At 41.2% G+C, this 13,428-nt stretch overlaps 1 protein-coding gene across 2 annotated transcripts in view; it reads left to right on the top strand.

The window, feature by feature from the left end:
- Positions 1–2,655, top strand: part of PPAT (phosphoribosyl pyrophosphate amidotransferase) — a 38,317-nt gene extending 35,662 nt beyond the window's left edge. For both annotated transcript variants that reach the window (XM_088836357.1, XM_055434416.2), the window contains one exon: positions 289–2,655. In XM_088836357.1, the coding sequence (XP_088692483.1) occupies positions 289–554 (266 nt within the window). In that variant the 3' untranslated portion in view covers positions 555–2,655. The remainder of the gene's footprint in view (positions 1–288) is intronic.
- The last annotated feature ends 10,773 nt before the right edge of the window (positions 2,656–13,428 follow it).

Here is a 13,428-nt window from a genome sequence, read left to right as displayed (position 1 = left end):
CTCCTTTTTTAAGAGAAGCTAAAGGATGGAATTCCCTAGCAGTCTAGTGGCTAGGACTGTGAGCTCTTACTGCTGAGGACCCAGGTTCAATCCCTGGTCGAGGAACTAAGATCTCAGAAGCCATGAGGCCAATAAATAAGTAAATAATTGAAATTTAAAAAAAAAGAGAGGCTAAAGGAGAAATTTTTATTCTGGCTTATGTTTTTCTGTTTGTAACTATTCTCTGTTAGGCAGTTGTTCCTTTCCAAAGGAAGTGTCATGACCTTTTCCCCCTCTTTCCCCCTTTAGGAGCAAACAGTGTTGTGTATCTGTCAGTAGAAGGACTGGTTTCATCTGTACAAGAAGGAATAACATTGAAAAAACAGAGAGTGAAAAAGCAAGACATTATGGTTCAAGAAAATGGGAATGGTCTGGAATGTTTTGAAAACAGTGGTCATTGTACAAAGGAAGATATTATGATTCAAGAAAATGGGAATGGTCTGGAATGTTTTGAAAAGAATGATCATTGTACAGCTTGTCTGACTGGAAAATACCCTGTGGAATTGGAATGGTAGCTGCCAGGGGCAGACATGATATTTCAGGACACAAAAGTTTGTGAAGAAGTTGTAATGGTTATACCTCCATTCACTGTTACTCACTTGGTACAATGTGAAATGCCACATGCTTGTGTTATAAGTTTTGAGATTTTTTTTTTTTTTTTCTGAAAAGAACACCAAATTGCTATGATTTATTCAGTAATCCTGGATAAATACTTTGGTATTATCTAGGAACTTGGATGATCCTTTCAGTTTTATTCAGTACTGTTATTTTTTAGAGATCATGTACATTTCAGATCATCAGCAGTAATGTAGCAGATGGGTGAATTTCTGTTTTAGAGAGATTGCCAGGTATTATACTCTCACAGGTTCTTAGGAAATTTTGTGGAATGTTTAAGAATTATTGAAATTCATTTATGAAATATTTTCATAATTGAACATTGCTAATTGCATTTAATACAACAATATGTGTTTTGTTTTGTTTTTTCACTCAAGCATTAGCTAGCTTGGTTAGAGAAGACAAGTGGTTAAGTGTCATTTGCCAGGTCCATGCTTTAAAGAGTTTGCAAGAGGTTAGACTAAGGTGTTGTGATGCAAGATTTCATTGTTCATTATATATCATACAATTCCATACATCAGATTCAATTAAACTTGAATCCATTATACCCCAAGGTTATCTATCATCTAGAGTTCTCTTAAAAAAAAAAAAAAACCTTTTGTGCCTCACTTTCCTCACCTGTGTGATGAGGTGTTTATATTATTAAATTCAATAACTAGCAGTTATTTTGGTGGTTAGAGCCATCATTCCACCTCCCAATTTTAAGACAGTGAGTTAGCTTTTGAAATGTTGGCTGTTGGTCTGCAGTCAGGATTTCAAAATGGAGACATACAGCAGTGGTTTGCCACCTAGCTTTGAAATGCTCTGATTGTAAACAGATTGTCTGTGCAAAAAATTTTCCTACATTTGACTAGAAAGTGTTAATATGATCCATACTACTTGGTGCCCTTATGGTAGAAGCACAGGAAGTAACCTAGTACATTTGAAGTAAAAGATAAGTTTTTTTAGATTCTAACAAACATTTATCCTTCATTGGATTATATGCCTTTTAATAAAGTGCTTGATCACTTGCAAACGTGTATGCAATGACGTGATCAAGTAGAAACAGTGTAGGGGCCAATTTTAAGGAACAAAGAGACAAGAATCTTTTCCAGTTGGTGTGCTCATCTAATTCCAAGCATTAATTCATTAATTTACCACTTGTTCTACTTTATTGAGATCTAATGAATTAGATTTTTTTAAAGTTTGTTTTTTTTTAACTGTTTGTTAATATCTGAGGTGAATTGCCCTCAGCCCTTATGTAAGATTTTTAAAACATAAAAGTGTTTTTTTAGGTGCATTACCTTGATGTGGTGTACATAGTGTCCAAATCCACCTAGAATTATAATATTTATTAATAACCATAGTCTTTTTGTCTTCGTTCAGTATTTAGTCTCATATGTTGTGTCATGGCAGTCCAAGAGAAACTGTTGACAGCTCTTTAAGCCCATATGTGGTAGGCAGCAGTGGTCACATAACCCTGTGGTGGGGACACAAGAACACTGGCATTTGAATAACGCCCTGGGACCATTTGTGTATGTAGCCTCTGGTCTTCAATGTAATCTTTGTGGCAACATGGAGGAGGCGAGACCTTTGGGTGCTTTTGAACTAGCCTTACTTATATTTTTTACATTTGATTTTTTAAAATAAAACAAGAGACTCAGGGAAAGTACTAAACCAAAAATCTCTGATTTGACTTTTGTGTTTTCCATAGTTTTTGGTTTTATTGAGATGCTTTTAGAAAAGAAACTGGTACTGTGACACTTCAGTAATTTTACAGATTTCTGACTCTTTCTCCACCACGACCTTTTATTTCAAAAGTTTCTGAAATGTGAATTACAGTTTTATATCAATGTAATCTCAAATGTTGTTTAGCTGCTTTAAGTTTATATAGGTTTGGTAAGCTGCAGAGAAAATGAGAAATGTGTTTTCACAGAATCTATATTGTGAACTAAACTAAGCCTACTTTTTGCGACTTGCTTGTGATGCATTGGTGATAAATACATGTAATGAGTACATAGATGTGTGTGTACTTTTTCTAAATAGAGATTTTTAGGTAGTGCATCATGGTGAACAGCAAAGTAACAGTCATACCCAGGATCCATTCTGGGCATCACCTAGTTATATCTTATTTCTCTGATTCAGGCATTTCAATAATAGGACATCTGTTATGAGCCAGGCAAACTGCTGATGGAGTAGGAGGGATGAATAAAGTAATTAGAAATGCAGTGCTAAGTGAGCACTATGATAGTGGCCAAGTTCTGGGAAACACTAGCAAGAATAGGGAAGGTGTCACAGAAGAGTAGGCTTAGATTTTCAAACTGTGTGTGTTGTTGGGATGGAGTAGTCTTTAAAATAAAAATAAAGTAGATAAATGAATAAACTGCGGTACATCCAGACAATAGAATATTATTTGGTCCTAAAAGGAAATGAGCTGTCAAGCCATGAAAAGACATGGAGTGAACTTAAATGGCTAGACTAAGTGAAAGATGCCTGTCTGAAAAGAGTACATACTGTATGAGTCCAACTATATGGCATTCTGGAAAAGGCAAAACTATGGAGACAATAAAAAGATCAGTGGTTGCAGGAGCTGGTGGGGAGAGAGGGATGAATAGCTGAAGCACAGGGGAAATTTTTAGGATAGTCAAACTATTTTCTGTATTACTATGATGGTGAATAAATGTCATTATATATTTGTCCAAACCTATAGAATATATCAGGTTCTCATATATATATGGAATATAGAATATATCAGGTTCTCTTTACTTTGCCAACAAAGGTCCATCAAGTCAAAGCTATGGTTTTTCCAGTAGACATGTATGGATGTGAGAGTTGGACTATAGAGAAAGCTGAGCACCAAAGAATTGATGCTTTTGAACTGTGGTGTTGGAGAAGACTCTTGAGAGCCCCTTGGACTACAGGAGATCCAACCAGTCAATCCTAAAGGAAATCAGTCCTCAGTATTCATTGGAAGGACTGATGCTAAAGCTGAAACTCCCAATACTTTGGCCACCTGATGTGAAGAAATGACTCATTGGAGAAGATCCTGATGCTGGGAAAGATTGAAGGCAGGAGAAGGGGACAACAGAGGATGAGATGGTGGGATGGCATTACCGACTCAATGGTCATGAGTTTGGGTAAACTCCAGGGGTTGGTGATGGACAGGGAAGCCTGGCATGCTGCAGTCCATGGGGTCGCACAGAGCTGGACATGACTGAGTGACTAAATTGAACTAAATAGAGTGTATGACACCAAGAATGATCCCTAATGTAGACTAGAAAATTTGGGTGATAATGATGTGTCAGTGTAGGTTCATCAGCTGTAACAAATGGACCACTCGGGGTGTGTGGGGTGGAATTGATAACCGTGGAGGTTATTATGTGTGGGAGTAGGGGACGTATGGGGGGGGTTCCCTGGTAGCTCAGCTTGTAAAGAATCCACCTGCAATGCAGGAGATCCCTGGGAAGATCCCCTGGAGGAGGGCATGGCAATCCACTCCAGTATTCTTGCATGGAGAATCCCTATAGACAGAGCTCCTGCTGGGCTACAGCCCATGGAGTTGCAAAGAGTTGGATACGACTAAGCACAGCACAGCACAGGGGGCATATGGGAACTCTGTACCTTCTGCTCAGTTTTTCTGTGAACCTAAAACTACTTTAAAAACAGTCTGTTTAAAAATAAAGATACCAGGGGACTTATCAGTCTTCAGTGGTTAAGACTCCGAGCTCCCACTGCAGCAGGCACAGGTTTAATCCCTGGTCAGGAAATATGATCCTGCATGCCTACAGCATGGCCAAAAAAAAATCACAAAATAAAAATAAAGACACCAGGGTCCTACTTCTAAAAAACAAGAACAATAAAAATACATGCATATAGTTAAAGCGAAGAAAGCAGAGGCCATCACCAGTCTTCTGTAGTGCATCCACATTTTAAATATTTTTTTCTGTCATTAATCTCTGTGTGTTTTAAATAATTAACTCGTACTACTTCTTACTGTACCAATTTTAGGTATCATCTCTACTTCCCTGGAATCTAGCAAAGTGTGCTTTAACAGACTTAATCCACTTAATCATATTAATATCAATGCCGCTCAGAATCTTGCCCTAGAGCATCAGGTGAGTTTCTCATGCCTTTCTTTGGGTTTCAAGTAGGTATAGTCAACTTCTCTAAGGAAAATGGCCCTCATGTTGATCAAAGAGAAAATCCAGACCCCTCAACAGTAGAACTGCACAGACACTTCAGGATAAACAGCAACATGCAATGTAAACTTGTTTTTGTGTGCAGAAATTGTCTTCTTACGTAGCTCAGTTGTTGGATGGCAGGAATCATTTCTTTTAACTGTTTTGGAATTTCTGACTGTACTATGTCAAACAGAAAATGATGACACAAAGGAGACCCAGGTTGGTCCTTGCACCCTTCCTCAGTCATTGAAAATTGCTTGTTTGGCTTCACTGATGGATATGTTAGATGTGATGGTTAATTTTATGTTTCAGTTTGGCTAGGCTCTGGTGCCAAGTTGTTTGTTGAAACACCTGTCTAGGTATTTTTTAGATGTAATAAACCTCTAAATCAGTAAACTGAATAAAGCAGATTGCCCTCCATAGTGTGGGTGGGCCTCATCCCGTCAGTTGAGGCCTTACGAACAGACTGCAGTTTCCTGAATTAGAATTCTTGGGTCTGCACCCTAGAAGCCCTTCCAGTTTCCAAGCTATTTCAGGACTGCAACATCAACTCTTAACCTGAATTTCTGGCCTGTGGGTCTGCCCTAGGTTTCAAACTTGCCAGCCCCCACAATTCTTTGAGCCAGTTTCTTAAGCTCCACTTATTCCACTGGTTCTGTTTCTCTAGAGAACTCTAGTGGGCTCATTCTAGCAAACAGCCTGACTTTCCTCATCCTTCCAGTTTTTTCAGTCGCCAGGCAAATGTACTGAGCCTGAATGAACTCAGCCACCCGTCAATCTTTCCTCTGCCTTCACCTGGGCAGCTGAGCTCCCTTAGAGTAAATCACACAACACAGTCCCAACCATGTTATGGGCTGTGATGCTGTAGGAGCACATAAAGTTACCTAACCTTGTCTCAGGGTAGGATCGAGGACTTTGAAAATTATTTTTGAAATAATTTTTATTTTCGGAAGAAACAATGACATTGACAACTGAGAGATGAGTTGGGAACTAGGTGAAGAGAAGAAATAAGAATGTACCAATAAATGTGCAAAGGATCAGCAAAATACTGGGGTATGTATTTAATTATCGGGAATGGGGACCATGTAGTAGATGCAGAAGAATAAAAAGATACTCAGGAAACAGGTGCAAAACACATGAGTCTCTGCTGTCAAGAGGGATTAAATTAGGTCAGACTTGGAAACAATGCAGCTGCTATAGATTCTATGACAAGTGTTTAGTCACAGTTTGGGAAGGGTCTAGGCTTGTGCCCTATTTAAAAGCTAATAAAGTAACCTGTTACTGTTTCATGGCAGTGCACATGAGGTTCCTGGGTTAAAGACTAGAAAATTTCATTACTCGTGGCCAGAGCATCCTGTTTGATGGCTCTCCAAGCCTCCAAAGTCCCCCTGGGTGACCGAGGTAGACATAAATGGATGTCTACACACAAAGTGGGTGGTGGTACAGGAAAAGGAGTACTAAGTTTGGGGGGATTCATTCCTTTTACAATAAGTGGAAGCAAGCCTGCTACTTGGGGAAGACATTACCTCAGCTCTGAAGATCGATCACTCTAAGCAGTCAGTACCTTGTGTTCTTTGCATACTTAGTAAGAATTTGCAGGGACACTCAGGGTCCATGGCCAATTGCTTCCAGCAATATGCTAGGTTCATGGGATGGGGGTTGGAGGAGGATAGCTAAATTCTCATACAAAGTTTGAAGAAAGGCGATGTTGAAGCTGTGTTTCCATAAGAGGAGTAACTGTTCATCGAGCCAGTGTGGGGAGAGAAAGGGTTTTTAGCCTGTGACCCAGCCGAAGCACAGGTGTGGAAACTTGATAAGGGTTTGGCAGGCTCAGAAGACTTGCTGCTGCTGCTGCTGCTAAGTCGCTTCAGTCGTGTCCGACTCTGTGCGACCCCATAGACAGCAGCCTACCAGGCTCCTCTGTCCCTGGGATTCTCCAGGCAAGAATACTGGAGTGGGTTGCCATTTCCTTCTCCAATGCGTGAAAGTGAAGTCGCTCAGTTGTGTCCGACTCTTAGTGACCCCATGAACTGCAGCCCACCAGGCTCCTCCGTCCATGGGATTTTCCAGGCAAGAGTACTGGAGTGGATTGTCCTTTCCTTCTCCACAGAAGACTTACTAGGGTCATCTTATAGCTGGATCTGACAGTACCAGGTGTGGGGACTGTGGAGCGTGGGGTGAGAAAGCAGTGGTCAATTGTGAGAACTATCTCATTTGCCTTACTAGAGTCTGGATGCCATGTAGGCAATGAGACACCACTGAAGGTTCTTAAGAATGCTGTGACTGCTCTGATGTATGTTTTAGAATGATCACTGTAGATTACCAGGTAAAAATGGTATCTTGAACATAGTCTTCTACATTTGCTTCCACTTAGACCCCCTGAAAATGACAGTAAAAGGATTTTTTAGGGTCACAAACTCAAGGATAGAAGATGATAACAAAATTCTGAAACCAAAAGCAAAGGGCTCAGATAATTTGGAAAAGATCAGATATGCAGATGACACCACTCTTATAGCAGAAAGTGAAGATGAACTAAAGAGCCTCTTGATGAAAGATGAAAAAGGAAAGTTGACTTAGAGCTCAACATTCAGAAAACTTAAGATCATGGCATCTGATCCCATCACTTCATGGGAAATAGATGGGGAAACAGTGAAAACAGTTGCAGACTTTATTTTGGGGGGCTCCAAAATCACTGCAGATGGTGATTGCAGCCATGAATTAAAAGATGCTGACTCCTTGGAAGGAAAGTTATGACCAACCTAGACAGCATATTAAAAAGCAGAGACATTACTTTGCCAACAAAGGTCTGTCTAGTCAAGGCTATGCTTTTTCCAGTAGTCATGTATGGATGTGAGAGTTGGACTCTAAAGAAAGTTGAGCGCCAAAGAATTGATGCTTTTGAACTGTGGTGTTGGAGATGACTCGAGAGTCCCTTGGACTGCAAGGAGATCCAGTCCATCCTAAAGGAGATCAGTCCTGGGTCTTCATTGAAAGGACTGATGTTGAAGCTGAAACTCCAATACTTTGGCCACCTAATGTGAAGAACTGACTCATTTGAAAAGACCCTGATGCTGGGAAAGATTGAAGGCAGGAGGAGAAGGGGACAACAGAAGATGAGATGGTTAGATGGCATCACCGACTTAATGGACATGAGTTTGAGTAAACTCTGGGAGTTGGTGATGGACAGGGAGGCCTGGCATGCTGCAGTCCATGGGGTCGCAGAGTTGGACACTACTGAGCAACTGAACTGAAAGACTAAACCAGCAGGGAGCAAAGCCAGTAAGCAATACTATTTACATCATTTTGTTTTAGTTGCTAGGTTGTGTCCAACTCTTTTGGGACCCCATGGACTGTAGCCTGCCAGGTTCTTCTGTCCATGGGATTTCCCAGGCAAGACTACTGCAGTGGGTTGCCATTTCCTTCTCCAGGGGTTCTTTCTGACCAGGGATTGAACCCTTCCTGCATTGGCAAGTGGATTTTTTTTTCTACCACTGAGCCATCAGGGCCCTAAAAAACTGAGAAACTGGTTTCTGCAAATAAGGATAAAGAGGGTAACTAAAAGAAAGGATTGGCAATTCCCTTGGGAATGAATTATACCCTTATGATACCACCCATCAACCTAGAAGCCTAACTCTGAAAGCCCTTTTATTTGGGAGAGAGTAAAACAGAGAGTCCTTGTATTTGAGGACATCAGGCACTTCGAATAAAATTAAGAGAAAAGTTTTATACTGAATTCTGAGACCTCCTCCCAACCTCTGCAGCCCTTTTCTCACTTGGTTTTCAAAAAACATATCCCATGGACTCAGAACTTTCAATCAGCTTTTAAATGTCCCACTTTTAAATAATCAAGTATTATTATCAGACATCTGTGGAAGACTCTAACATGAGAGTCCAAAACCAACAGAAGAAATAGAGACTGAAAGGGGAAGAAAAACTCAAAACAAGCTATCATCAATATCAGAATTAAATTACCCTGGCAGGTAACAGTAGGATAATTAAATTATCCTACTGTAGCCACGCAAGACTGGAAGGGCTTAAGGGAAAAGCTGAACAAGAGCACCTGAAGTAAGAGCAGAAGTTAGCATTTTAAAAATGCAGATGGCGGGCAGGGGAGGAATACAGATTGTAAGCCCCTCCCTCACTAGACGATGAATTCACCTCTTGGAGATTCAAGAATCTGGAATGTGTTATATGGCCAGCTGGGCAGTGTTCTAGAGACTGGAGACAGGAGGACAGAGGATCTAACTGCATACGGCAGGGTAAAAAGAAGTTGGGTGGGGGTGGGTATCTAGGCTTTCTTTCCCCCACTCACTGGGTGGATAATGGTGTCAGTCCCAAATATAGAAGCAAAGATACACATCTGACACTGTTCCCCACCCCCCAACACACACACACACCAAATAAAAGACCGGTGGTACATACTCATGGGCAAGTGGAGGTATCTCTTACCTCGATTACTGCTACAGTTTCTTGCCACCAATGCCTAAGGACACAAGAACATTGTGTTCTCATTCCTTTATATCATCATTTGTTGACGCCAGACTGCTTTCTCAGTCCTTCCCCTAGACAAAACAAAACCAAAACCCTGATCATTTTGTGTAACTGGGCAAGTGATCCAGAAAGCCAAACTCTGATAGCAGATGTTTGCAGCAAAGTTAAGGATTTATTTGCAGGGTGCCAAGCAAGGGCATGGGAGACAGGTCTCAGATGCATCCCATCTTGGTCTTTAAGTTCAGTTCAGTCGCTCAGTCGTGTCCGACTCTCTGCGACCCCATGAATCACAGCACGCAAGGCCTCCCTGTCCATCACCAACTCCCGGAGTTCACTCAAACTCATGTCCACAGAGTTGGTGATGCCATCCAGCCATCTCATTCTCTGTCGTCCCCTTCTCCTCCCGCCCCCAATCCTTCCCAGCATCAGAGTCTTTTCCAGTGAGTCAACTCGTCGCATGAGGTGGCCAAAGTATTGGAGTTTCAGCTTTAGCATCAGTCCTTCCAATGAACACCCAGGACTGATCTCCTTTAGAATGGAGTGGTTGGATCTCCTTGCAGTCCAAGGGACTCTCAAGAGTCTTCTCCAACACCACAGTTCAAAAGCATCAATTATTCGGCGATGAGCTTTCTTCACAGTCCAACTCTCACATCCATACATGACCATGGGAAAAACCATAGCCTTGACTAGACAGACCTTGTTTGGCAAAGTAATGTCTCTGTATATACTATCAAGGTTGGTCATAACTTTCCTTCCAAGGAGTAAGCGTCTTTTAATTTCATGGCTGCAATCAGCATCTGCAGTGATTTTGGAGCCCAAAAAAATAGTCTGACACTGTTTCCACTGTTTTTCCATCTATTTCCCATGAATTGATGGGACCAGATGCCATGATCTTTGTTTTCTGAATGTTGGGTCTTTAAATTAGGGATGTTTTAAAGGGCAAGAACAAAGAAATTGGGATTAATCACCATCTTCTAACTTTTAAAATATATTTACTTATTTATTTGGCTGCATCGGGTCTTAGTTGCGGCAGGCAGGATCTTTCACTGTGCATAGACTCCATAGTTGTGGCACACAGGCTTAGTTGCTCCGTGGCATGTGGGATCTTACTTCCCTGAGGAGGGATAGAACCCACCTCCCCTCCATTGCAAGGCAGATTCTCAACCACCAGACACCAGGGAAGCCCCACCATTTCTTAATCTGGTTTTGTGAGTCAGGTTGTCTGCAGTTTACAATTCTCTGGCCCGGTGATACAGGTCTGTGAGATCATCTTGTCCTGGAGAAACAACCTGAATTTGTATGTTACTGATGATATACCTACCTACATACATGTGTATATATATCTGCAACAGCAACTTTAGTACATTAATGATGTTATCAAAAATAGCAATCTTAGTGGATCAGATGGTAAAACGTCTGCCTGCAATGCGGGAGACCTGGGTTCGATCCCTGAGTCAGGAAGATTCCCCTGGAGATGGAAATGGTAAGCCACTCCAGTACCCTTGCCTGGAAAATTCCATGGATGGAGGAGCCTGGTAGGCTGCAGTCCACGGAATCGCAAAGAGTCGGACACGACTGAGCAACTTCACACACACAGTCATCTGACTCCGGTTGATTAGTATTCAGTTAGCCCAAGATTGATGTCAGAGGAGACAAAATAGGGAATACAGTTATGGAGGGAGAGATTGATCATAAACTCAGTGAGGGAACTTGGTTTTAGGGGAACTCGGTTTCTGTTTCCTCTCTGCTACCAGCACAGTATCTTTTTTTTTTTTTAATCACCATTATTGTTCTTGACATTTTTAATAATTAACTTACATGCCGCCAACTCCTCTAAAAAAAGACTGCTATTCAGGAGCATAAGTAGCTTAAGTAACTTTCTTGCCTCAGACCTGTTTTCTACATAACTCTTATTGAAAACTGAAATGTTCTTAGTTATCATTTAAATGCACCTCTTCCAATTTAAATGTCAGCCTTATGACAAGGAATCCGTTTGCAGGCTTCATTGCTGCATAGTCCCCCGCAGGGTAGGGCAAGTTATTATTAAAAAAAAAAAGTCCAGTGGATGAAATCCAGTCACTTTTGTATTTCACAATGATTTCATCGCTCTTAGCATCAACTCCAAGCGATCTCTTTCTAGCCAGCCACATCGTGAACGAGGAGCTAGTTGCTTCGAATTAAAGTTTCTCGCTCAGAGTTTCTTGGCAAGTATGAAAGAGTACGACTCCAAGGGGGTCAACTCCAAAGTCCTCGCTAACTCTGTCCAAAATCCAACGCGACTGGAGTAGAGATTTGAAATGAGCACAACTAGCAAAAGACCACCTCTTTCCGGCAGTGGCCTCCGAAGCTCGGGGAAAGGGCGGGGCGGGGCAGAGCGACGCTGTCTGCGCCGGGTCGCCCGCATGACGTCATCAAGGCGACGCGGAAGGTTACGGGGGAACCCGCGCCATTCAGATCTCGGAAGGCTAGGCCAGATTTAAAGCTTGGGGGTTATTGATTTATTCACAGTGACGCCTTGGGGTTGGACTGGCGGGAGAAGGTCCGGATGGGCTCAGACCTCCCCGCTGCCTTCTCACCTCTAGGCCTTCTGAGTGGGTCTCGACAGGAGGCGGTATCCACTGGGGACATGTGTGAGGGAGAAGTACGGCGACAGCTGGGGCTGCCTGCACGCAGGTTTGCTTAGCTTACGGGCTAGCCACCGGTTGGCCTAGGATTTGAATTAGGGGTGTCTGGCGGGATGGAGTGGTGCAAAGATTAAACTTGACCAGTGTGCTCTCTCCACTCATCCTGCGTTAGACTATCTGCACCTTATTTCAGATATAAGTTAGCTTTTCTTAATAGCATGATTGCAAAAAGCAATTGGAAAAACGTGTTGAAGGGTAAAAAGTGCGTTGTTATTAATCGTAGTTGCTTCATGAACGTTAGGAAGCCGGTGGATACGGGAAAATTAAGTTTTTAGGTTATTTATAAGTATTTAAAATAACCAGTAACCTAGGAAGAGTCCCTTAGACCTCTCATGACTCAATAGCAGCCTCTACAGATGTAAGAGTAGCACGTATCTTAAAACTTAAGGATCCCGTTACATATATATTCTGTTTACCAGATTTTCCTCCCCCCCGCCCTCTTCTTATGTGGTCCCAGAAATGTTTGGACATCCATTTAGTATTCTCTATTGAAACAAATGTATTTATGATTCAGTCAATGAAAACGAAAACCTTAGACAACAAGAATACATTTTGCCTTAATTCTCTTACTGGAAAACTGGCAATTGAAAGTTTAAAAAACGTATTAATTGTATAGATATGTATAGTGAATGTTGTAATTTGTCATAAAAATGACTTTTTAAAAAAGAATTCATTTTATCTTGTGCATTACAGAAACAGCAAGTATTTGTAGAAAAGCTTATTAAAAATACTGCAAATACTAAAGTTATTTTATATTTAAAAGTTTGTATTTAGAAATCAGAGTATTTCCAAACCTTATGGGTGTCAGCAGTTATTCATTTTGCTCTCTTTGAAGTGAAGTGAAAGTCATTCAGTCCTGTCTGACTTTTTGCGACCCCATGGTCTATACAGTCCATGGAATTCTCCAGGCCAGAATAGTGGAGTGGGTAGCCTTTCCCTTCTCCAGGGGATCTTCCCATCCCAGGGATTGAACCGAGGTCTCCCGCATTGCTGGCAGATTCTTTACTAGCTGAGCCACAAAGGAAGTCCCTTGCTGTCTTTCGGAATGTTTTATTTTCTCTAATTGATATTTATTAAATGATGTGGATGAATCAGCAGGGAAATAAGTTCAAATACTGACAGTTGTGAGGTTTTTGTTGTTGTTCAATCATACCTAAGGTTTTTTTTTTTTTTTATGAAATACAGCTTCACATTTTCTTTTTATGTGACCTGCATTGAGAAGCACAAAGAACATTGTATGGATATAATACTTTATTGAGTTGTAATATTATACAGTCTAAATTTAAATGAATTTATTGACAATTTAAAAATCAAATTAGAGGCTATTCCCTGGCTGCCCAGTAGTTGGGGTTCTGTGCTCTCACTTCTGGAGCCCTGGGTTGGATCCTTGGTTGGGGAACTAAGATCCTGCAAAAATATATATATATATATATATATAT

This window comes from Moschus berezovskii, chromosome 5 (genome assembly GCF_049115385.1).
Source record: "Moschus berezovskii isolate FMDL1 chromosome 5, NW_MosBer_1.0, whole genome shotgun sequence".
Lineage (NCBI taxonomy): Eukaryota > Metazoa > Chordata > Mammalia > Artiodactyla > Moschidae > Moschus > Moschus berezovskii.
Note: the sequence above shows the minus strand (reverse complement) of the source record. Positions and strands in the feature narration are given on the sequence as shown.